General features: G+C 40.8%; 1 protein-coding gene across 8 annotated transcripts in view; it reads right to left on the reverse strand.

Moving 5' to 3' along the window:
- The window catches only part of STOX2 (storkhead box 2), a 140,534-nt gene that overhangs the window by 26,484 nt on the left and 87,880 nt on the right, over window positions 1–26,170 (reverse strand). For 7 of the 8 annotated variants that reach the window (XR_013225187.1, XR_013225188.1, XM_077302297.1 and 4 more), the window contains exon 2: window positions 11,758–11,910. Coding sequence is in view for 6 of the 8 variants with exons in the window: in XM_077302297.1 (XP_077158412.1) it covers window positions 11,758–11,910 (153 nt within the window). In the remaining 2 variants the exon portion in view is untranslated. Of the gene's footprint in view, window positions 1–11,757; window positions 11,911–24,235; window positions 24,345–26,170 lie in introns of those variants that run through there. The other variant, XM_077302303.1, reaches the window with a different exon arrangement.

Below are 26,170 nucleotides of genomic sequence, written 5' to 3' on the forward strand. Positions count from 1 at the left end.
CCTTTGGACTGATTTCTATTGGGCGTGTCATGCAATCTGATTGAATTGTTTTTATGTTTTATAATCTGCCTTGAGTCTTGGTAGGAAAGGTAAATGAAGCAAATAAAATAAATAAAACAACCACCAGAGAAACTATGCAGCTGAGATACGAAATGCTTCAACTAATTACTTCCACACTTATTAAAACACAGAATAACTTTTCAAATTAACCCTATATACTTAAGTACATTCCATGACATGAAATGGTTTAGTATGGATGTAGCTTTTTTCATCAAATAGCCTATTTCAAGTTCGACTGCTACCATATGCCATAAACAGGGTTCTTTTAGATCACTTTTTAGTCCACCAAAAATGCACAAGAGAAAGTAACAATGAGATAACTTACTAAAACTGCATTAGGATGTAGGATTTTCTGGTTCAAAACCATCTTAGTGTAACTGAAAATTCAGTTAGTTGAAAACAGCTTCATTACCACATAAAGTTGTTAAACTAAACCCATTCTCTACTATCTGTCCTGAAAGCTCCAAGAGGTTAATAAAGTTATAAACAGGTCCACTGACTTTATAAATGTTGAAAAGCAGAAGCAGAAATTACATATAATTATACAGAGTTGAATCCAGATAGCTTTTTCACTCAATTCCCTTTTTTATAATCTATATAATTTCTGTCTGTGTAAGTCCTAAGATGTCCAGCATAGGCTTTCTGAAGGACTCCTCCACTTCTTTTTTTTTCCAGCCGCAGAAAAGTTGGCTTCATTCCGATTAAAACAAAGAAGAAAGATAGCTGAAGGTATAACAAAAGTTTTAAACATTATAGTTAATCAAGAAACAACAACAATACAGAGATCAGAAAAGATGGAAACCAAGAGAAGGATGAATGAAACGATACTTCCTACAACTAAACCTAAATCTGTGACATCAAATATAGGGGACCTTTATAATAAATATTGAAGAGCTGCTATGAAAATTGGAGGACAGAAAGGAAGGTGACAATCTGCCAGTATTTCTGGAAAATTTATTTTCAGATTGAGTTTGTCCAAACATATAGAATAGAATGAGAAAATGCTGGCTGGATCCAACCCATAGAAAATAAATTCAGAGAATAAAAAGAGACAGACAAGGGAATCTGTCCTTCATGTCTAATTGGGAAGGAAAACACACTACTTTTGAACAATTCACTCCCCAAACTAGCAAAGGGTGAACTCCCTCAGCACACTTTGTAATTAGTCTATATTTTCAAGATTTCTTAAAGAAAGGGCTAAAGGCCTTTCCAAGAAAAATTTCTAGTAAAGTGAATCTCACAGCAAAGTAGAAATTTCAACATCTGGACCATAAATAAAACCAGTAAGAGGTGGTGGGAGATTGCATTCATTGTGCACCTGATTGGCCGCCCATCCAACAGCCAATCAGGTGGCCTGTCCCGCACCTGGCCGCATCCCCGTCAACTTCTTCCACGTGGAAGAAGTGCCAGCCTGTTCTACCATGTGGACGCCTGGCTGCTGAGTGAGCTGGGAAGGAGGGCTGGTGGGCCTGGGCCCACGGTGTGGGTGAGAGTCAGCCAGGCGGTGCATGAAACATATGGCAATGCCAACACCTAATTGCTAGTAGAATTTTAATTTCCTTTATTCTGAAATTAATTCATTTTACTGGGTTTAAACACTTACTTATGGCATTAACTTTTCAGCAATTTGAATCTCATCAACTGTGATTAGGTAAATAGTTCAAAACAAAAGTGGAATTATTTTTTATTTCTGAAAACATCTTGAAAGCTAGCAAAATACTGCCCATAGCCCATCACATTCTGGTATACATTTACAGAAGGAGAGAGAATTAAGAATTTAATACAACTTCAACATCATATAGAATTCACAGTGCCATCCAAACTAGAAATCTGATTGGTTATTTCCCCTTATCTTCCTTTAAGTAAATGTGCATACTTCATCTTCAAAAGACTCTCCATTTCACCAGTAAATTCTTCCAAGAATAATGACAAAAAGAACTTAGAGAAGCTAGAATTTAAAATATTGCTTGACAGCAGTGGTGTTATTTAAGATTATGTAGTGCTTTAATAATTCAAAAGCAAAATCTGTCTGGACACTGAATCACCAGACATGTACACTTTCTGCATCTCAAGAGAGCATACTGTGCGCTCCGCTGAGCTTCCAGACTGAAGATTATGTCTTGTTCGCCTCTCACAAAAGAAGACTGACCTAAGGTGAACTCAGTTAAATGTAAGATACGTTTCAAGCTGCTACATGTAAATCGGATGCAATTTAGAAAGAAAATGCATATGAATCCTTCTTCTGGCCAGAAAGAAACAGGGCAACTGCTAGAAGAGAATGGGCCATTGGATACTTATTTTGAAGGATCCTTCTCCTCTGAAGTAAGGAGGACATCTTGGTGGGTAATTCCCACCTTCCATTCAGGTAAGCAGGAATAAAGTCTTTCTACTTTCTGTCTCCTGGTGGGAGTCACCCATCTCCTCAGTTCAGGCAACCTAGAAGTCAGTTAACAAACATAACTATGGAAGAACAAGCATATTTAGTAATAACAAGAAGGACGTTGAACAACAGTAAGGTAAGTAAACAAAAGGACATGAAGTAGTCCTTCTGAATAGAAGAATACGAACAATGACTTTAAGAGGGATAAGATGTCTTCCTTTCCTCAGAGGAGAAGGATCCTTCACGTTAAGTGGATCCAATGATCCATTTTCCCTCTCAGGTGGAGGACATCTTGGTGGGACTTACAAAACTAGCGTATTCATTTTCTAGGTGGGTCATCATTTTCTGAATGTAGAATATGTTGTAACCTTCTTCCAAATGAATCATAGATGTGCATCTTGCAGTGTCTTACAAAGGTAGATAATGTTGACCAGGTAGCTGCCTTGCAGATCTCTTTGATGGAATCATGTATGGCAAAGGCTACATTTCATACAGAATAAGCAGTAATTTCAGCCATACTTTTAGTTTTTGAATGTTGTAAGCTTCGATAAAGCAGGCCTTAAAAGTGCTGCTAATGGACAATTTTGACATATTCAATCCTTTATTTAGTGGAGAGATGGAAATAAATAAGGATTTGGTTTTCCTAAAACTGTCTTAATGTGAATCTAATATCTAATGTATGCTACAGTCTTTCCTTGGGATGAGTGAGATTTGGACAAAACAATGGAATACACATATCATGAGATTTGTGGAAAGTCAAATTCACTTTCAATTTGAAGGTAGGGTCTGTCCTCATGATTTGGTGAAAAACAGACAGAATTCACCAACAGTGTGCCTAATTCTGACACTCTCTTTGCAAATGTGACAGTTATAAGAAATAAGTTATTCAGCCTCAATCATCTAAAAGGAATTTAATAGGTTTGAAGAGATTTCTACGAAGAACTGAGAGTAGTGTGTAATTTCCACATTGGAAATATGTCTAGTTGAGTCGGATCTTTTATAGTACCTCTACTATATGGCATATGTAGGGATGTCTGGATAGTCTCTTTAGCTGGAATTAAGACCACACTATCATCAAGGCTGCAACCTGATGCCTTAGTGTAGAAGCCTTGAGTCTGTTGACATGTCTGTCTTGTAAGAATGACAGGATAGATCTGACCTTTGGTTTCAGTGGATTGAAGCTCTGTCTTCTGCATCACTTGACATAAGCTTTCCAAGAAGTGTTACAGATTTTACTGGATAGAATGTGTTCTGCCTTACAGAATCATAGAGTTGGAACGGACATCCAGGGTACTCTAGTCCAACCCCCTGCACAATGCTTCGATGGATGCTAGATACTTGTCTGCCCACATTAGGATCTTGATTGCCTCCTTCTGTACTACTGAAGATCTGGAACCTCCTTGATGTGGGTTTTGGCAGCAACACTGTCTGTATGATCAGAATGTGTTGTTCTACTGCTTATTGTCTGAAGTAGAGTAGGACCAAGTAAATTACCTAAAGCTCTGGAACGGGGGTCATCAACCCCCGGTCTGCAGCCCAGTGTTGGGCCGCGAGAGCCTCGGCAGCAGGCCGTGGCTCCCTCTCCCCGCCCCCCCCGCAACGTGAAGCTCGCAAGGTCGCGAGCTAATCGACTGCCGAAGTGGGAGATTAGCTCGCGGCCCGGTAAGCTTCTTGCTGCGGGAGGGGGGGAGAGGGAAGCTCAACCGGCAGCATGCCAGTGGTGCATGTGCGCATCCGTCACGCATGAGTGTTTGCGCATGGTGGGAGCGCAAATGCACATGCATGGCAGTTTCACGCATGTGCATTTGTGCCACTGCCATGCGCAAACACGCATGTGCGGCAGGTCCATGCGCACACGTTTGTATGGGGCCCCGGGTCACCCTCTGCCCCCACCCCTTGGCAACGTGCTGCAACCTTTAAAAGGTTGCGGACTGCTGTCTCGAAGACTGATGGATAGGCTCTTCTTGCTTCTGGACCATCAACCCTGCACTGGGGGGACTTCCAGAACCACTCCCCAACCATACAGATTGGCATCCATAAATATCTATGTTATCTCTGGAATATTGAATTTCTTTCTTTTAAACAAACTGGATGTTCTTCTTTACCAAACAAGACGTTTTTACTGTAGATTCAGAGTACCTTTATTTGCATAAAATTGCAAAACGTTTTTACTGCAAAAGAAAGTTTGATAGCATGGTCCTTATTCATAATTTGCATCTGGTACGGTCTTGAAGTCGCTGTAAGGATCTTGTGTACAGCCAACCCCACTGAATGGTGTCTATATTAAAAATTAGTAGGCCTGTCAATTTTGCGGGAGACATCACATCAGTGATGAATACCTGAGCTTGATGTCTGTCTGTGACATCTCCATCTTGTTTTCTTTTCCATCAGAAAAGTGCAATTGCAAGTTGTGTCTAATATGACACCCAGATGTTCTAGTTTGAGTAAGTTCCAGAGAACCTTTCTGGAGGGTGATAAGCAACCTGTAGCCCTGTAGACAATGAATTGTCATTTGTGTGTTAAGGGAGGATGTGAATGCCTTGCTTCCTTAGATTTATGACTGGAATGATCAAGATATTTGTGAAGACACTTCCTAATATAGAGAGACCGAATGGTAGTGCCCTGAATTTTATGTGAAATCCCAGGTGAAGAATCACATAAACCTTGGTCCATGACACAGCAGATTGTGGAGGTACACTGTTGTAAGATCTATTGTTGTGAAAAAGTCTTCTGGTTGTAGGAATTTGGATATGAATCTCAGCATCTTCATTCTGAAATGCCTTAGTTTGATTAACCTGATGAGGTATTTCAAATCTAGAATCACTCTCCAATCACCCTTTTTTTTTGGCACAGTGAAGAATATGTATACTCCTTGCCACCTTTCTGATAGAGGAATGGGTTGCATGGCCCGAGTGCTGAGAAGATGTTGCATGGCTGCTTAATTTCTGTGAAGTTTTTCTGGATCCTGTGGGAGAAGGGATTAAGTGCTCTAGTAGGGTTTTTGGTTAACTCTATAGAGTACTCTCTGGTGACTATCTCCAGGGACCAATTGTCTGTCTGAGGGTTCAACCACATGTCATGGAAATGAAGACGCGCCTCCACTGAAATTGATTTGTGGTCACACTTTGGATATTTTTTGTCACAAGCTGGCTTCTCAGACCTGTTTGTTTAATTGATTGTTGAATGAGACTCTTCTGAAGAGTTGTCTGGAGGAGCTCCAATTTGATCATATGTCATCCTTGTTGAACCCTGGGGGGTTTGTTGAGAATGAAAGGAATAATTCCCCAAATTCATTTTGTCATAGTGGTTCAGTGTCCTAGGTAACACTTTTCTTTGGTTTCAATAAGAATCTTGTCTAGAGTGTCCCCGAACAGTCTGTCACCTTGAAATGGATAAGCTGCAACAACTGATTTGGCATGGAGAGCAGTTTAAAACCCTTAAAACTGCACCATAAAACCCTCCTATAGCAGCTGCTGCAGATGCCATGGCTCTAAATGAAAAAATTAAGGAGTCTATCATTGCATCAGCTGTAAATGTAGCTGTTTTGAGAACGCTGTTGGCTCCTTCCACCATGTGACAACTGCTGGTTGGAATAAGTTGAAGAACTTTCCAATTTTAGACAAAACTATGGGAGAGGCTTTAATAGCCATTGCGGCGGCTTCATGGGCCTTTCTTACCGCAAATTCTGCCCTTTTATCCAAACTATTGTGAATCATGACTTTGTCATCTTCTGACAGTGGTCTAGGTCAGTGGTACCCAACCTTTTTATCACCGGGGACCACTCAACGCTTGACAATTTTACTGAGGCCCGGTGGAGGGGGGGTAGTTTACTCCTCTACTCTCAACCACTGCCCTAACGCTCTCTGATCACTATGGTAATGTTTAAACATCCCTTCAAAATAAGATACAAACACACCACAACAATGAACATAAGGAACATTTTATTTTCATGGAAATTTTAACTCATGACAATGACAAATCAATGGGAACCCTGAGCTTGTTTATCTGCAACGAGATAGTCCCATCTGGGAATGATGGGAGACAATGACACCTGAAGTGTATTGTAAAGGGCTGGGGAGGATGAAGTAAAGGGCCGGGGGGGGGGGGAGAAGGTGTCCTTCATGGCCCACCTCCAATTAGTCGACGGACCACATGTGACCACAGGTTGGGGATCGCTAGTCTAGGTGACTGTAATGCTGCTACCGGAGCATCCACTAGTGGTACTTATAAAAACTGCTTAGAAAGAGATGGCAGTGCATGTGGTTTTAATGAGGCTTGGAAATTGTCTATTGGCTATAGGTTTTACCCATTCTACCTTTCACTGTCTCTCAAAGAAGTCAGGGAGTACAAAAACCCTCAAAGTTCTATTAGATCTAGGGAGAACTTCTTATTCCATTTGGGCCTGCTCTTGTGATCTTAAACTGTGGGAATTATTCCTCTCTGCAGTGAGTCTCTTGGAGCTGAATTGCTGTCATGGTTTTAAACAATTGTTTTAAACCCTCCTTTAGAGAGAGATGACCTTTCTGAGCCATTCCTTCATGGTGGGGAAGGGAAACTGGATCTTTGATTTCCCCATGCATAGTTTGGCTAAATAGAGTTAAAAAGAAATAATAATAGAAAAGCCTTGGGGGAAGGGGGGCTGACTTATTGCACTTTATTCACAAGTAGTTCCAGTCACCTATCCTCACAATGGGGCTATAGTACTATGTTCATTGCTGCTGCCTCCAAATGTTGATTGTGATTATACCCACTGAGCCTTGCTGAGAATCTATGGATGTGGGGACACTCTGCAGCTTCCACCTGGATGATTAAAAAGGTCACCGTTCAGTGCTGGCATGGGTGAGGAGGATCTGGTGACATTTTGCAATGACACTGCTTTTTGGTGTGCTTTTGAGGTTCCAACTGCTTCTGTGAGCCAAGTGGTTCAGGCTTGGCGGCAGAAGCAGTCCCACACCAGATCTGTTCAGTCTCACCAGAGTTTACTCTGTGATTGGCAATAAGGGGCTGTCGTCCTCAGAAAGCCATCACTACCTCCATAATCCTCTATGAGTGGCTGAAGTTCACCAGATTTGAAGAAATGACTGTTGTGGTTGTCAGAATTTCTCTTGATGTCTGGTGTTCTCACAGTAGAGGCACAAGAAAAGAGTTCAGAATACGAACAGAAGTATCAGAAAAGAATCAGAGTAGAGTAGTTGTAAAGTACATTTAGTCCTTCTAAATCTTCATTTAGTAGAAATAGGGATATAAGGAGAAAGATTCAGAGTAGATGAAGCACAGCCTATTCTACACCTGCTCTACTGAGGCAGGAAAAGAACTGAGGACATGGGTGACTTCCATGTGGAGGCAGTATCTACACTTTGTTTTTGTCACCCTGAAAGGAGGGTGGGAATCACCCACCAAGATGCCCTCTGCCTCAGAAGGAGAATAACATTTCTCTTTTTCAAATGCAAGAGCACCATGGCTGTATCTCAGTTTCCAGTTTAGATGCCTCAGCTACCTTGAATAAAAATAGCAAACTGTTCTGATGATTCCTCCAGTTATTGTTTCATGCCTAGATATACAAGATTAAATCATTCTACACTGTTCTTTTTGAATAATCTATACTTTCTCAGCGCACATCTCTTTTGGGACACCGGAACACTATGTAATGGAATTCCTAAAATTCTTTTAGCCTTTCCTGGCTAAGCCTGAGAGAATATTGTTTAAACTCTCTTTAAAGAATAATTTCCTTTTTATCAAGGAACACCTTGATATTTCTAACAAGGGGTCATTTTAGACTGAATGGCTTTAATGGGGATCCTGTGTGCCCTGTCAGGTAAAAGAACGAATTGTGCTTTTCTGGATATCCAGAGCAAATTTTATAGACATGAATAAAATAAAAACTTATAAACTTTTTTTTAAAAAGTATATGCCAAAGCCTAAAGATAATATATTTAGTAATCACATACTAGAAACTGATACGTTAAAGTTAGGTTCATGTTAAGGGCACTGCTAAGCACAGATATAAAATTTAATTTTTAGCTACTACCTTGTATTTCAAATTTTTAAAATTCCCTACAGAAGATCTTAAATCTGGTCAAATTACCATTATATATTAAATTGCCAGGGTAAACATAGGAGCTGTTCCATAAACTATATTTTATACAAATTTATTTTTCTGTTACGTTAATGGATATACAGATTTATGAAACAAATTCCAAATACAGCTAAATCTTCTAAATGATTTTATTCAGAACGATCACAATGACTTAATAAAGGAGGGTGGGAAATATTATTGGTTCCTGACACACTAATTTAAAAAAATAGAGAGTTGAGAAATAATTAGAACTCATTTTTGATATACCCATAGCCTAGATTTGTACCTGCTCAATTATTCCACAAGCTAGACAAGCAGCACAATCCCATTCGGAACAGGGGATAACTCACTTCACAGGTCAGACCTTCCTCACCAATAGCATCTTCACTTTGTTGGGATTTCAGCAGGTCAGCCCTCATTAATTCCAAAACTGCCTCTAGGTAACCTGTTTACCATTCCCCAAGTCTCCCTGGGATCTCTGGCAACATGAGATGTATCATCTTCATATTGGTGAAGATCAACCCAAATCTCCAGATGACCCCTCCCAAAGCTTTTATATAGATGTTTAAACACATAGGGGACAAGATGGAACGGTGGGAACCCTACAGGCCAAAGGGCACAGCAACATTCCCCCAGTACCACACTGAAACCTACTCTTGGGGTAGTAGGATCAGAACTACTGCAGAACTCTGCTTCCCAGTCCAGAAATGCAAAGGATATCATGAGCAATGATATCAAAAGCTGCCAAGAGGTCCAATAGTATGAACAGGGTCACACTCCTCCTGTTTATCTCCTGGTGCATCTAATACACTGGAATGGCCAAGGCAAATAGATTGGTTACAGAATAGTAAGGAACAAACCACTGCAGAAATAATCAAAAAAAGGAAAAGAGTGGACGTTTACTACTCATTTTATTATTCTCACTTAACCCAACTTTGAATGACTAAGAGAACTATACCTAAATTTGTCTTTAGGCCTGGTGCAAACATGTTAGTTTGCTCTGTTCTCTTATGGAGGTGTACTTTGGCAAGATGGGACAACACCTCCTACTAGTCAATTTCTATAAGCATAAATACAAACTCTACATCAAAATATTCTAATTTCAAGTGTGCAGTGGAATCACATGGGTTTCTTTCTACAATGTTTAATTCTTTGAGGGGGGGAGTTATATGTAGCCAAATAGCTCACACAAAATGCAGAACAAGATTTTAAGCTTATCAGGCTAGATGTTTAAGCATCGTAACTCTTTGTCAGACTAGTTGTTACAAATATTTTTGGGGAAATTAAGGATGAAAGCAAGTTGATTCTCCAGGTCAAGTTGTTAAGACCCTACTTTGTCAGCCATTGGTGTTCCCAGCTGACAAGTTCACAGTTTGATTGCTGCAGGAGTTAGACAACAACACTTGCATTCTGGGAAGAAGGAAACAATAGAGAGTCACCTTTTCTGCATAAAATACCAGAGTCCAGCAAGGTTCAAGCATCACTCAAAAACTCATGTGAGGAGCCTCTTTGCAGGCTGAGAACAGATGGAGCAGTTTGGTAGTTTATACTTTTAACAATGGGCACACAAGAAAATGTTCCAGTTATAAGTTGCTCATGTTGCAGGAAAATCTGACACCTGTGCTAGAAAAAGAGAAGCCATCTCCCACCACCTTTTCTCCAAAAAGGATAATTAATTTCATTGTTTTTATAGAGTGCTGGGCAGCTATCCTAAATATAGTCACAGGTGAAAAAAAAATTGACAACAAGAATCCACATTGTCTATCTAAGCACATTTGTGTGGAAGATACCCCAAGCATATCTCAGATTTTGCCAGGTGGAGCATAGTGAGTAAAAGGAGATTAAAATAAAAACTACTAACACTGCATAAACATAAATGGGGGGGGGGATTTTGAATTTAGAAACAATTTTCTGTCTATATGGTATTATCAAGAAACAATACCAAAAATATCCACGACAGTTGAGGTGACAGCTGGATGAGTGAATACATCCATGATCCTCTTTAAAAATGCTTCCAACTCTCTCAGAAAAAGAACTAGTATTTGCTTCTGTCCTAACACACTCCAATATTTTGGATTACCAATAGGTCTACATATGGAGTTAAAATTTAAAATAACTCCATACTGTTCAAGCCATGGTAGCTGTTGGGCAAAACTAGCCATATGGACTCTCATCATGTCATTTAAACAATCAATAGCACATCCCTGAAAATACTACTCCTCTAAAGTTTCCTTCTCTGATCAAATTTCTTTTTCTAATCCTTAATCACGTCCTAAAAGATCAATAGCTTCTGATTCTGAACTTTCAATTACAGCTTGTTCAAAGAACTGAAGATTTCAAAGGACTGGAACAAGTTTCCCTACATTCTCACAGATTAGTTTGGCTGTTAATTGGGTATACATGTCCAAATATAGACCAGTTTCTTTCACGGCCTTCAGAGATAAAAGAATTTGAAGCAGGTGAGAGGCCTTGACAGTTATGTCTAAAATAAACAGTAATTAGCAATCTACTAATGTCTTACATTATCATTGCTGACTCTTCTAAAAACACATGTTTTTCATCAGAATTTTAATTTCCTAATTTTTCTCAAAGTTTGCAACTCTTTCAACGGAAAAATTTGGAAGAAAGGTATTTTTTTCCTATTCTTTCCACAAACTCTCACACTTGCAGTCCTACGTCGTCAAACGCAATAATCTCCACTAAAAACCTTAGTGTAATTTACTCCTGCATTGGCTCAAACTGCATATCTGCGTTTCAGTCTCAGCATTTTTTCGGTTCTTGTTTGAAAAAAAAGGTTCCGGTACTTTAAATTTCACAGTCCCAGTCATTGTATCTACTTAAGAGGAGAGCTCTAAACACAAAGAAAAAAAAGGGAAGACCAGATGGAATGGCTATTTTGGAGTTCAAGAATGATGTAAAACTGCCTCCCAGTAGGTGGCAAGAGATACCCATTTTGAGAATGCACAACATTTTAAAAGCCCCAGTTTCATTATAAGCCTTTGAAATAGCTAAAGAATAGTGAAAGAAAATCACCTGAATTGTCCCCTGTCCCCCCCCCTCTAACACATGCAGAGAAACTACAAATACACACCGTTCCCAAATTCACTCTCCTATTACGCTTGCATTGCACTAGCCCCCATATAATGTTGAGCTAGCTTCTCAAACTTTTTGTAAAAGTTGGTGAAGATACCTTAAAAATATCCAGGTCAACATGAGCAGGACAACATTAGCATACAATTACCTGGGAAGCAGGTTGTTAGGTGTTCCATTAGTGCTTCTTGCGTGACTTGTTTTCGTGATGAATTCATTGCAGAGATGGCCAAGCAAAGGATTTCCCCAAGTGGGATAAACTGTGATTGACTGATGGGAGACATACTGATGGGTGATACATCACCTGCAGAGAGAGAACGGACTTTCAGCCAACTGTGTTACTTAATGTTATCTATCAGTCAAGATGACTATAGGTAGACAGAGTGATGCTTCCATCATAGTTCTGTAAATTACAATTTACCTTTAAATTACAATTCTTACTTACAACATTAACACATATTGATCCCAAACCTTGAATGTTTTGGTGGCGTTCTTAGGACAACATAATGGACTGGATTTGAATGTGTGTGTGTGTTTTTTTATTATGACATGTGTATAGCTCAGAATCTAATTGGGGTTTAAAAGAAGAGCTGTTTTTTTATACTCTGCTTTTCACTACCTGCAGGAATCCCAAGGCAGCTTGCAAACACCTTTCCCTTCCTCTCCTCACAACAGGCAACCTGTGAGGTGGATGAGGATGAGGGAGCTCTAACAGAACTGCTTCATGAGAACAGCACTAAGGGAACTGTGACTAGTTTAAGGTTGCCCAGCTGGCTGCATGCAGAGCAGTGGGGAATTAAACTTGGTTCTCCAGCTTAGAGGCCGCTGCTCTTTAACCACTTCATCACACTGGCTAGAGTAAAAATTGGGAGGGCAAACAAAGAGGGAATGTCTAGATAAGCCATAGCAGAAACAACTGATTGCCAGAAAAAAAATCCCTAATCAAAATCACATGTTTGACAAAGACAAGACGTATGCATACATGAGTACTAAAAATGTAGATGCCAGGAAGAAGAAAATGGTCTTAATTTTGAAAGAGATCAGTTGCATTATTTCATTTCTTTGCGAGAATCAATTATTTTCCTAAATATTTAACAGGCTCTTCTGATTTGAGCAGTCAATATTACCAAATCCGTAGACTACCTACCCACTGACTAGGAAGTCAAAGTTCTGGTTTGGGGATAGGTGGGATGAGGATTTTCAAGCCAGCTCTGGCATACTTTAAAGCAATGGTTCCCAACCTTTTTATCACCGGGGACCGGTCAACGCTTGACAATTTTACTGAGGCCTGGAGGGGGGGTAGTCTTTTGCCGAGGGACGTTGCCGCCACCTGAGCCCCTGCTCCACTTGCTTTTCTGCAGAACGCTCAGCTGTACTTTCATGTCCTACTGGGAGCAAAACCCAACAGCTAGCCCAAAGTGCATGAAGCTCTTCTGAAAGAAATCTTAACCCTCCCTTACTACTGGTTTCCAAGGGGTAACATGACCAGCACTTCAACTCCCAACATCTAACAAACAGCAGGATTGATCTTTTTGCTAGAGTAACGTAACTCTATAATCCACAATGCAATATTGAATTGGACATATGAAAGCTCATTGATTTCTGTGGATTTCTTTGCACTTAAATTTGTACTGGATTCCAGAGGGGTTCCCAATGTTAATCTGTTGCAGCAATTTTTAGAAAAAGAATCCCACCAAAAATTAAAATAAACAAATTTAGATGTGGCATGTTTGCTGGACTGCAACCTTAACAGGGTGGCAGATTATGCATTAAAAAAAATATTTAGCATGAACTATAGCATAAACACATATGAAGCTGCCTCATGCTGAATCAGATGATTTGTCTATCAAGGTTAGTACTGTTTCTCTATTCAGACTGGCAGCAGTGCTCCAGAGCCTCAGGTGTAGAAGGTATTTCATATCACCTATAACATAGGGTTTTAAAAACAAAACACACACGCACAAAACAGAAGATGCCAGGGATTGAACCGGGAACTTTCTACAAGCCAAGCAGATGATCTACCACTATGCCAAGGGCCCCTTCCCTAGCATACAAGTTGTTTCAGAATGCTTCTACATACCTCAAAATTATTTTGCTATTTCTACTGAGAACACTAACATGGTTTTAAAGGCCCATTTACTTGAACCAAATTGTTCCTGCCATCCCAAAGCCTACCATAATTCACTGTATTTTATTTGTTTAAAAGTTACCCTATTTCTCTGACAGAAATACTAGGATTTTTTTTTCCACACATGCACTCAAGAAAAAAAAAGGATTCATCTTAAATTTTCATACAAGTTATCGCTATGAATGGTAATATTAAAAAGCTTGTTTTAGGGGGATCATCAACATTCAGAGTCATCATCCTTCAGGTAAATAACGTACTAGTTTGTTTATTATGATGGAAATTTTTAAAATTTATCTTAACTGCTGCCAAAGTTAATTCTATAGTCACGTTAAAGACATCTACGAACTGTCAAGCAGAGATCCTTTGCGATTCCTCATCTACACATTGTTCAAGCTCAAAAATAACTAATATTCACTTCTCTTTCTCTCACCTACATAGAAACTAACTTCCTAGACTTTCTCTCTCTTTGAGATCAGGAAATTACAAATACTATGCTAGTATAGTTAAGCAACCAACTTCTTAGATCTTCAAGCAACAAGCATACACATCTTTAGTTCCAGAAAAAGAATACCCGCTCAAGTCTTTCAGGGAAAAGAATAGTCTTTAAAAATTGCCATTCCTCTTCCTAACAAGTTTATTTCTTCTAAAGCTTACTAGTGGTGGGACCATTGACCATATGGCTCTCATTAACTTGGTAAGATGCTGGTTTCAAGCAACAAGCAGTTCTCGTTCGAAATTAAATTACCATACCCAATTTTGTAATGTTGATGTTTCAAATTAAAAGGCAATCTTCAGACTCCAGAAAAAGAAAAGTTTTTCAATCTGACTGTATATTTTGTCTTCAGGCTTCCAGTCACTGGTTTCACTTGTACTGCCGTTAATTGAAAGAAACAGCAGACAAATTAAAAGATATCAATTTTTCACCTTTTGCTTTCATATTGTACTAGCTAGATGCTCTAGAACAGTGGTCCCCAACCCCTGGGCTGCAGCCCGGTGGCGGGCCACGAAGGCCCCGGCCCCGGGCCGCAGCTCCCTCTCCTCGCCCCCCCCCCCGCTGTGAGAAACTTCCCAGGCCACATGCTTGCAGCCCGGGAAGCTTCTTTTTGCGGGAGGGGGAGAGTGGGAAGCACGGCCGCCAGCGCAAATGCGCATGTGCGAAAGTGCTGCTCATGCGTGGACCTGCCGCGCATGCGCATTTGCGACCGCACAAGGCACAAACACGCATGTGTGGACCTGCCACGCATGCGCATTTGCGCATGGGTTGCCATGCATGTGCAGCAGCCGGATCACCCTCCCCCCCACCGGTCTGCAGCCTAAAAAGGTTGTGGACCACTGCTCTAGAACACTCTACAATATAGTATGCCCTGAGGAATGGATGTTTTACATACCAGTGACTTATCAATAGTTAATTAAATTTAAAAATATTGCACAGAGCTTTGATTCTATACCCTTCTAACACACTTAAGACACATGGGTATGTATCGTTATCCTCACATGAAAGTGAAAGAGAAAGAAAATGCAGCCACTGGATGAAGGCTTTGCAAACAGCACGAATATGTGTGAATGTTAGTATAGAAACACATCTGCAGAATAATATGTTCGATGTATTTTCATACATTCTACTAAATTCCTATCTGGACACTATCCATTTCAACAAAAGAAAAACTACATCACCACATCACCATTCTTCCTATCATCATCATCATCATCCTCATCATACAATCTGTATTATTTCAAATTTTAACAATGAATAAACCTTATGAGAAAACCTTCTGCACTTCTAACTCATAATTTAAATATTGTTTTGTTCCATATCCTTCCTCATATGGAACAAATATGCCATAGTAAAAGATTATGGGGGGATTATGGCATCCATTTTAGCAGAACCACTCCTTCATATGCCCTCTCACAGTTCTTTTAAGAATTTCCAGTGAATCAACTTATTTCATAGAAAAAATATCACCAATTGTATTTGTAGCTGTTAATTGTTCAATATAAAAGATTAATGACAGACGTGATAAGCTAAAGACTTAAGAAGAAGAAGAGTTGTTTCTTATATGCCACTTTTCCCTACCCGAAGGAGGCTCAAAGCGGCTTACAGTCGCCTTCCCATTCCTCTCCCCGCAACAGACACCCTGTGGGGTGGGTGAGGCTGAGAGAGCCCTGATATCACTGCTCAGTCAGAACAGTTTTATCAGTGCCCTGGACAGCCCAAGGTCACCCAGCTGGCTGCATGTGGGGGAGTGCAGAATCGAACCTGGCATGCCAGATTAGAAGTCCGCACTCCTAACCACTACACCAAACTGATAACCCCAATTTATACCCAACAGGTTATTATTTTCTTTCTCCATAATGGTATCATAGCATTTTAAATTATCTTCTTGTTCAGGTTAAATATCTTTCTCCAGTTTAAATGAATCATTCAGTACTAAAAAGCTGTACAGCATAGTAATAGGAATAGATGATAATGTTACAAGTTTCCTACACCTCATTATTTGCTTTTTATAAAGAGATTCTTGGTCTGAGACCTGGAGCACAATTAATAAACTGTGCCGTCACACTAGAGCAAGGATTCCCAACCAGGGGTCCACGGACTCCTAAGGATCCACGGGAACTCCAGGGGGGGTCCACAATATTTCCCCTCCTGCCTTAATAAACTCAGCTACAAGCTAGGGAACTGGCTGTTTCCATTGTTCCCCGTTCTAAGCTTGAGTGTGTTCTCTTGTGGTTTCTGTGCCTGGGAGGGGGCAGAGCCTGCATGCCTATTCTCCTCTTAAGCCATATCCTATCTTTCATCCCCATAGTTCTCCCTGAGCCTGCCTGTTAACATGGGTGGTGATGTCACTTCAGTGACATGCAATTTCTAGGGGTGTGGCAGGGAGGTGTGGCCAGCTGACATCACTTTCGGGCTCCTTGAAGCCTGAAAAATTATTTCAGGGGCTCCTCCATGGTCAAAAGGTTGAAAAAGGCTGCACTAGAGAAAGGGAATATATAACTGCTTCAGTCACGTAACACACATTAATATACCAGTCTGTCTCAAATATGTTGCATGTTTTTAGCCAGGGTTTTCCAACTTAAATGTGAATGATTTTATGTATGTTGGTGGTCCATAGATTATGAAGCCACCTGAAACAATCTTTTATCTATTTAATATATGTGACAAATATATTCATGAATCCTAAAAAATCCTCTTTAGAGAAACTCCTACATTTTTCTGATAAATAAATGCTGGCAGTTAAATATGCAGTATATTCTGCTGTCCATCTGTATATTCTTCTATCCATATTAAGCAAGTGGCACCCAGTTGACTGCGTGGCAACAGAAAAATTACAGTAATGATTCCCTTTTTATGCCTATGTGTACAGATGTAGAAGTGTGCATGATTAAGCAGACATGAGTACCACTGGGAATACAGATGGGTATAAAATATTCTACAGAAACTATGCAATTAACTGAAGATTCAACTTTTGTAAAAAAGAGGACACTCTTTAAAGTGAATTTGCAGTAGTCCCAAATAATATACAGATGGTGGGAGGCAAGGTACAGTGTCTGGGCTGCTGGGTTCACATGAACAGAGAGGTTGTTGAGATGCACCTGGCTGTACAGGGATCAGTACGAATCCCCTGGTATGCCCCTGACAGAGCTTCCAGAGCCTTTGTCCGTCTTCTTAAAGATCTCTCAGAAGATGGGAGATATGCCACAAGCCTGGAGGCAGGCAAATGTAATCCCAATCTTCAAAAAGGAGAAGAAGGATAACCCGGGTTACTACTGACTGGCCTCTGTCCTAGGGAAAATACTGGAGCAGAATTTAAAGGAGTCAATCTGTGAGCATCTGAAGGACAACTTGGTGATCCAGAGAAATCAGCATGATTTTGTCCCCATCAGGTCCTGCCAGACTAACTTTGTTTCCTTCTTTGATAAAGCAATGAGATTACTGGATTGTGGGAATGTGACTGATGTTGTTTACCTTGATTTCAGTAAAGGTTTTGGCAAGGTTTCCCATGATGTTCTAATGGGTAAATTGAAGGACTGTGGATTGGTCTGTAGGATGGTTAGGTGGCTAGGGAATCGGCTGGAGAACCACACCCAAAGAGTAGTTATCAAAGATATTTCATCTGATGGAAGGAGATTTCTAGGTACTTTTCAATATTTTTATAAATGTCCTGAATTCGATTTGTGGATGACAACAAACTGAGAGTGGCAAACACCCCAGAAGATAGAGATAAAATTGAAAGAGATCTGCACACACTGGAATAGTGGGCAAAAGATTACAGATTATAACAAGTGCAGAGTTCTACATCTGAGTAACAAAACTGGCAGGCCACCATACTGGAGGGGGAACACACACTTCTGTATATGAACAAGATCTTGGGATAAGCTGAAAGAGTCATCAGTGTGATGGAGCAGCAAAAAAGGCTAACGCAGTCTTGGGCTGTATCAGCAGAGCCATAACATCCAAATCACAAGATGTCATAATCCTGCTGTACACTGCATCAGTCAGGCTATATCTAGAATACTATATGCAGTTCTGGAGCCCCCCCCCCTTCATAAAGGATGTGGACAGAATAGACTGGCTGCAGAAGAAAGCCAATAAGATGACCAGGGGACTGGAGATAAAGACTGAGGCTCTTGGGAATGTCCAGTCTGGTGGAGGTTGAGGGGAACATGATTGAAAGTGTGCCACTTTCAGGAGGGCAAGGTGCTGTTCCTGTTGGCAGAAGGGATAGGACTCGCAATAATGGGTTTACATTACAGGCGGAAAGATACTGGCAGGATATTGGGGGGGGGGAGTTTAAGAGTAGTTCAGCAGTGGAATTGGCTGCGTAGGGAGGTGTTAAGCTCCCCCGCACTGGCAGTCTTCGGGCAGTGGCTGAACAGACACTTGTTAGGGATGCTTTAGGCTGAACCTGTATTGAGCAGCGGGTTGGACTAGATGGTCTGTATGACACCTTCTGACTCCATGATTCAATATATTCTGCCTTCGGAAATTAAGCAACCTTTATTGTCTTAGAGAAAAAAAGCTATTGCTTTCTCTGCAACCCTAAAATACAGGCTCTTCATGCATCAGAATGTTTTTAACTATGACAGTCAGCCTTTTAACAGGACTTGAATCCTGTGATAATTATGGAAACAGAAATTACTCAGAACACAATTTTATTCCAGCATGCAAACACCTATGATATCTCATCCACTGGAACTACAGAGAAGCTGAATGGGTATAACAAAAAAGTCCTCTGAACAAGAGGAGACCAAAAGCAGATCATCAATCATAATGGACTGAAAGTTGCCAACCTGAGAAATGTACACAGAATATCTAAGAGTCTACATATCTGTTGTTGTTGTTGTTGTTGTTATGTGCGAAGTCGTGTCCGACCCATCGCGACCCCATGGACAATGATCCTCCAGGCCTTCCTGTCCTCTACCATTCCCCGGAGTCCATTTAAGTTTGCACCTACTGCTTCAATGACTCCATCCATCCACCTCATTCTCTGTCGTCCCCTTCTTCTTTTGCCCTCGATCTCTCCCAGCATTAGGCTCTTCTCCAGGGAGTCCTTCCTTCTCATGAGGTGGCCAAAATATTTGAGTTTCATCTTCAGGATCTGGCCTTCTAAAGAGCAGTCAGGGCTGATCTCCTCTAGGACTGACTGGTTTGTTCGCCTTGCAGTCCAAGGGACTCGCAAGAGTCTTCTCCAGCACCAGAGTTCAAAAGCCTCAATTCTTTGACGCTCGGCCTTCCTTATGGTCCAACGTTCGCAGCCATACATTGCAACTGGGAAGACCATAGCCTTGACTAAACGCACTTTTGTTGGCAGGGTGATGTCTCTGCTTTTTAGGATGCTGTCTAGATTTGCCATAGCTTTCCTCCCCAGGAGCAAGCGTCTTTTAATTTCTTTGCTGCAGTCCCCATCTGCAGTGATCTTGGAGCCCAGGAAAATAAAATCTGTCACTATCTCCATTTCTTCCCCTTCTATTTGCCAGGAATTGAGAGGGCCGGATGCCATGATCTTTGTTTTCTTGATGTTGAGTTTCAAGCCAACTTTGGCACTCTCCTCCTTCACCCGCATCAACAGGCTCTTTAGTTCCTCTTCACTTTCTGCCATTAGAGTGGTACCATCTGCATATCTGAGGTTGTTGATATTTCTCCCTGCAATCTTGATCCCAATTTGTGACTCCTCTAATCCCGCATTTCTCATGATGTGCTCTGCATACAAGTTAAATAGGCAAGGCGACAGTATACAGCCTTGCCGAACTCCTTTCTCAATTTGGAACCAGTCAGTGATTCCATGTTCAGTTCTCACTGTTGCTTCTTGACCTGCATATAAATTTCTCAAGAGACAAATAAGATGTTCTGGTATTCCCATCTCTTTAAGAACTTGCCACAATTTGTTGTGCTCCACACAATCAAAGGCTTTAGCATAGTCAATGAAGCAGAAGTAGACGTTCTTCTGGTACTCCCTAGCTTTCTCCATGATCCAGCGTATGTTGGCAATTTGATCTCTAGTTCCTCTGCCTCTTCGAAATCCTGCCTGTACTTCTGGAAGTTCTCGGTCCACGTATTGCTGGAGCCTAGCTTGTAGGATTTTGAGCATAACTTTGCTAGCATGAGAAATTAGTGCGATGGTGCGGTAGTTTGAACATTCTTTGGCATTGCCCTTCTTTGGGATTGGAATGTAAACTGACCTTTTCCAATCCTGTGGCCATTGTTGAGTTTTCCAAATTTGCTGGCATATTGAGTGTAGCACTTTTACTGCATCGTCCTTTAAGATTTTGAATAGTTCAACTGGAATGCTGTCACTACCACTAGCTTTATTGTTGCTCAGACTTCCTAAGGCCCATTTGACTTCACATTCCAGGATGTCTGGCTCCAGGTCAGTAACTACCCCATTGTGGTCATCAGGGATGTTAAGCTCGCTCTTGTATAGTTCTTCTGTATAATTTTGCCACCTTTGTTTGATCTCTTCTGCTTCTGTGAGGTCCCTACCATTTTGGTCCCTTATCATACCCATCTTTGCATGAAACATTCTCTTCATATCTCCAATTTTCTTGAAAAGATCTCTGGTCCTCCCCATTCTATTGTTTTCTTCTATTTGTTTGCACTGTTCATTTAAGAAGGCATTCTTATCTCTTCTAGCTTTTCTCTGGAATTCTGCATTCAATTGGGTGTATCTTTCTCTTTCTCCCTTGCCTTTCACTTCCCTTCTCTCCTTAGCTATTTGTAAAGCTTCCTCAGACAGCCATTTTGATTTCTTGCATTTCTTTTTCTTTGGGATGGTTTTAGTTGCTACCTCTTGTACAATGTTGCGAACCTCCGTCCATAGTTCTTCAGGCACTCTGTCTATCAGATCTAATTCCTTAAATCTATTTGTCACCTCCACTGTGTATTCGTCAGGGATATGATTTAGTTCATACCTGAGTGGCCTAGTGCTTTTCCCTACTTTCTTCAATTTAAGCCTAAATTTTGCAACAAGAAGCTCATGATCTGAACCACAATCAGCTCCTGGTCTTGTTTTTATTGACTGGATAGAACTTTTCCATCTTTGGCTGCAGAGCACATAGTCAATCTGATTTCTGTGTTGACCGTCTGGTGATGTCCATGTGTAGAGTCGTCTCTTGGGTTGCTGGAAAAGAGTGTTTGCTATGACCATTGTATTCTCTTGACAAAATTCTACCAGCCTGTGCCCTGCTTCATTTTGTACTCCAAGGCCAAACTTGCCTGTTATCCCGGTTATCTTTTGGCTTCCTACTTTAGCATTCCAATCCCCCATGATGATAAGCACATCATTTTTGGGCGTTGCTTCTAGAAGGTGTTGTAGGGCTTCATAGAACTGATCAACTTCATCCTCTTCAGCAGCAGTGGTTGGGGCGTAGACCTGGATCACTGTGATGTTGAATGGTTTGCCTTGGATTCGAACTGAGATCATTCTGTCATTTTGGGGATTGTATCCCAAGACTGCTTTTCCTACTCTCTTATTGATTATGAAGGCTACTCCATTTCTTCTGCGAGATTCTTGTCCACAGTAGTATACCTGATGGTCATCTGAATTAAATTCACCCATTCCTGTCCATTTTAGTTCACTGATTCCTAAAATGTCGATGTTCAGTCTTCTCATTTCTTGTTTAACCACGTCCAGCTTGCCTTGATTCATGGATCTGACGTTCCAGGTTCCTATGGAATAAAAATCTTTACAGCATCGGACTGTCTTTTCGCCACCAGTTACTTCCACAACTGAGCGTCCTTTCGGCTTTGGCCCAGCCGCTTCATTCATTCTGGCGCTACTCGTACTAGCCGTCTGCTCATCCCCAGTAGCATATTGGACACCTTCCGACCTGAGGGGCTCATCTTCCAGCGTCATATCGTTATGCCTATTGGAACTGTCCATAGAGTTTTCATGGCAAAGATACTGGAGTGGTTTGCCATTTCCTTCTCCAGTGGATCACCTTTTGTCAGAGCTCTCAGCTATGACCTGTCCGTCTTGGGTGGCCCTGCACGGCATAGCTCATAGCTTCACTGAACTACGCAAGCCCCCTTGCCACAACAAGGCAGCGATCCTTGAAGGGGGTACATATCTGTACCCTTACCTTAAAACACTTGGCAGATCTACCCAAAATTTCCAAGATATCAAACATATTTTAAAACACCAAATGATCAAATGATAAACAAGTAGGCAAGAAACAAGCAGGGTGGGGGCTATGGGTCAGGTTAAAGCACAAGCTGATTGAAAGGAAATGTTAAATCAGCAAAGGCTGAGACTCAATTGCAAGATTATATAAGGAACTAAGAGTCCCTCCCTTTCCTGTCACCAGGTCCATGATCCTGCAAAGATCTATAGAGCTGCATCTCGTGCCTTAGAGAGGCTAGAGCAGGGGTAGTCAAACTACGGCCCTCCAGATGTCCATGGACTACAGTTCCCATGAGCCCCTGCCAGCATTCGCTAACAGGGGCTCATGGGAATTGTAGTCCATGGACATCTGGAGGGCCACAGTTTGACTACCCCTGGGCTAGAGCATATTAGTCCCTGAACTGCTCAGTGTGCACTCTTCAACCTCATCCAGGCTACAGCTCTGGCAAATGCATAACCATTTGCAGAAAGGAGCTATGTGTGCATTTTACTAGCATTATGTCTACCATTTAAAACTAAAACTGTTTTGCCCAGTCCAACATAACTATGTTCTGAACCTTCCTTTTAAGTCAATACTCTACGGTATTTGCATATATATGAATGCTAAAGCAGCTAAACAGAACATGTTTGGCATTCTTAGTACAAGATGAGAAAGTTACTCCTGTTCAAATATTTGCAATTGCAAAAACAGCCAAAATAGTTGGCAAATAGTCTCTTTGTACATGATTCGGCATAAACTAAGCAGATGAAGAATCACAGTCAGGAGGGGCCATAAAGGCCATCTATTCCAACTGCCTACTCAATGAAAGATCAGTCTAAAGCATCCCTGACAAATGATTGTTCATCTCCACTGCTTGAAGATTGCTAACAAGTGGGAGCTCACCATCTCCCTATATAAATGATGCTAAAGATCTACAAGCCCTGATCTGAGTAGCCCAGCCTAGCCCAATCCCATCAGATCTCGGAAGCTAAACAGGGACAGCCCTGGTTACTACTTAGGAGATGACCATAGAAGTCCAAGGTTGCTATGCAGAGACAGGCAATAACAAACCACTTCTGAATGTCTCTTGCCTTGAAAATCCTATGGGATCTTCATAAGTTGCCTGCAACTTGACGGCATTTCTCACCATCACCACCAATGGTATGCAAACCAGAGAAAGAAATGTAGAATGCAGCATGCACTGGAGAGGTGAAAACTTCTTCTTCCAAAGGACTGGCAAAACACTAATCATTTGTGATACTCTTAACATTGGGCTACTTATGATTTTGGAACTTCTGGATCCCAATAATTACATGAAAAGCACACAGTTGATCTATAGTTTTTTGCTTATTATTTTATATATAAGGAACCCCATATAGTAACACACTGTTGTCACTCTAAGTCCTGAAATCATTAACATAACTAAATTCTATAAACATCCTTTTTCATCTGGAATGTATATCCACAACAATATGATACATATGTAAATATATTTATTCATATAGAGTGAATGATCCCAATAAGATATTCCACCCATATAGAATGTAATAAATTCAGTATCTAGGCAAGGCAAATTTGTTTAAAATATAAAGCATTTTCTTTGCAAAACCCAATAAATCCTAAATATACCCCTAACTCAAATTATAGCATTCTGAAATTTAAAGAATCAATGCATATCTAAATCACACAGCCCAGTAAAATGGAATGCATTTAATATATAAAACTCTTTCTTTTGCTCAAAGGTTACAGAGACATAATAATCCAACAGAAAGGCCTACGTGAGAGTAAAGACGACCACCCGAATCCACTATATCTGCAAGATGACATATATGGTTTTAGGTTAGCACTGCAACACATGCCTCATCTTCAAATCATCAGGCTACAATAAAGAGCACATTACCTGTAATAGCTCATAAGATTAAAGAATTCAGCAATACTTAGTAGATGTTGAGCTCAAGCAAAACAAAATTGCAAGTTGACTGGAAGGGATCTCAGGAATGCAATTCCCCATTTACTTCAAAATATATAATCTTTCCCTTCAGTATTTTGAAAACAACTGAATTCAACACGTTTTACTCCTACTCTCTGGAAGTGAGGCACTTTCATGGGAACGCTGCAATGCCTCAGGATTCTGCAGTGTCACTCATCTTCTGCCTGGTTCGCTGCAAAGTGAAGTCATAGAAAAAGATCAGCCAACCTGGCTACTTACTACCCTACCCAGAATCCTTTGTAAGCTGAAATGAGTCATGGCTCTGTGAAATAACACTTCAGCTTTCCCATTGCTTCAAGTGCACATTTCTTTGTTTTTGCAACTCAGCTTTTGGAGAGCGGCTTAGCTGCGCTGTACAGCAAAAACACAATGACCTGCCTACTCCCCCCAAAACCCTAATTGCAGGGATCACTAACTGGTTACAAATTTAAATCTTAGACAAGTTTCTTCAAGGAAAATACAAATGCCAGACCTTGACCAAGACTGGAAATATCTGTACAAGTAGTTCTCTCTTGGGGACTGGATTAACTTACCAACCTTGAGTATAACCACAGCTTCTTAAACATTTCCCATTGTGGAAAAACAAACTTCAGACCACTAATGCTGAAAAGAATTCAGTGCATCCACGTTTCTCATGAATCAAAGATTCAAACTGGGGAACAAGTTCTTGCAAGCTCAATTTTCAGCAGCCTATTGGCTTTGACATGCATGCACCAAAGAGAGAGCCCTGAAAACACGAGACAAATGTCAAATGGATTCAAAATCCAGAAAATCCAGTGGGACTGCTGTTTCTCTTGTTCCTGACAAAGGCGGCAACGTTCAGAATGAGGTCAGTATGTGAAGGTGCTCTCCACACAAGTTTTGTATTTGCTTGGCTGGCATGTGTTAAACGTTCATATATGAGAAAGAGAAGTTAAGGACAGGTCTGGGCATATAGCGAGCTGGATTTCAGCCATGAAAATATGCACCAGAAGTTGCCACTCCACTCAGCAAAGTCGAAAGAATATCTCTCCAAATTAAATGGCTCCTCCACCACTGGAAGTACCATTTCAGTTGCAGGAAGACTTGTTAGGTTGGAAGATGGCTTCAAACGTTGGAGTAGTAGGAGAAAGGTCGTTGTATTCTGTGGAAAGGGTTACATAGTGCACAGCTCTGGGAAAATGAACATTCACAGCCTGCGTAGACATGGATAAAGAGAATGGGCGCATAACACAGTCTTTAGCTGGGTATAGTCACTACCCGCACGTAACATTTCGCAGGATGATAACCTTACCACCAAGTTATGGACTGCTCTATCTGCATAAAAAACCAAACTAGCTAAATGGTATTAATTCTGCATTTAACTCCATCTTCACCATTTTTCCGGACTAGTGAAAAAAAGATGGGGCAGTCTTCGTTACTGCAGACTCAGACTCACACCTCAAATCTGGTTCCAGACAATCCCCTGTATGCCCAGAATTGTATTTCTTGTAGCTCAGTGACTTGCATCAGGAAAAGAAAGGCAGGTAGATTCTGTTTTGCTGGCAGAAAAGCCTTCTGTTTGTAGAAGCCATCACTAAACCCAACCCGTTACAATAATAAAATTTGTACTTTCGGTTTTCAACTCTATTGCTGTGCTCATGGCTGCCCTTAAAAGATTAGACTTAGGAGAATTTAGTGCTAATACAGCCAATTGAAAAACAAACAAACAGAGTCTTGGTCACTTTGTTAACTTGCTGTTTTAGCAAGAAATGTGGGATTCAACAGTATTCCCAAGCTGTTATCATAGTTTGATATTGCATGGTACATACCCAGTCCACTCCTCTGATTTATTCAGGATCATTTCTGGAACTCCAAAATAGATAT

The sequence above is a fragment of the Paroedura picta genome, chromosome 10 (assembly GCF_049243985.1).
Source record: "Paroedura picta isolate Pp20150507F chromosome 10, Ppicta_v3.0, whole genome shotgun sequence".
NCBI classification, from domain to species: domain Eukaryota; kingdom Metazoa; phylum Chordata; class Lepidosauria; order Squamata; family Gekkonidae; genus Paroedura; species Paroedura picta.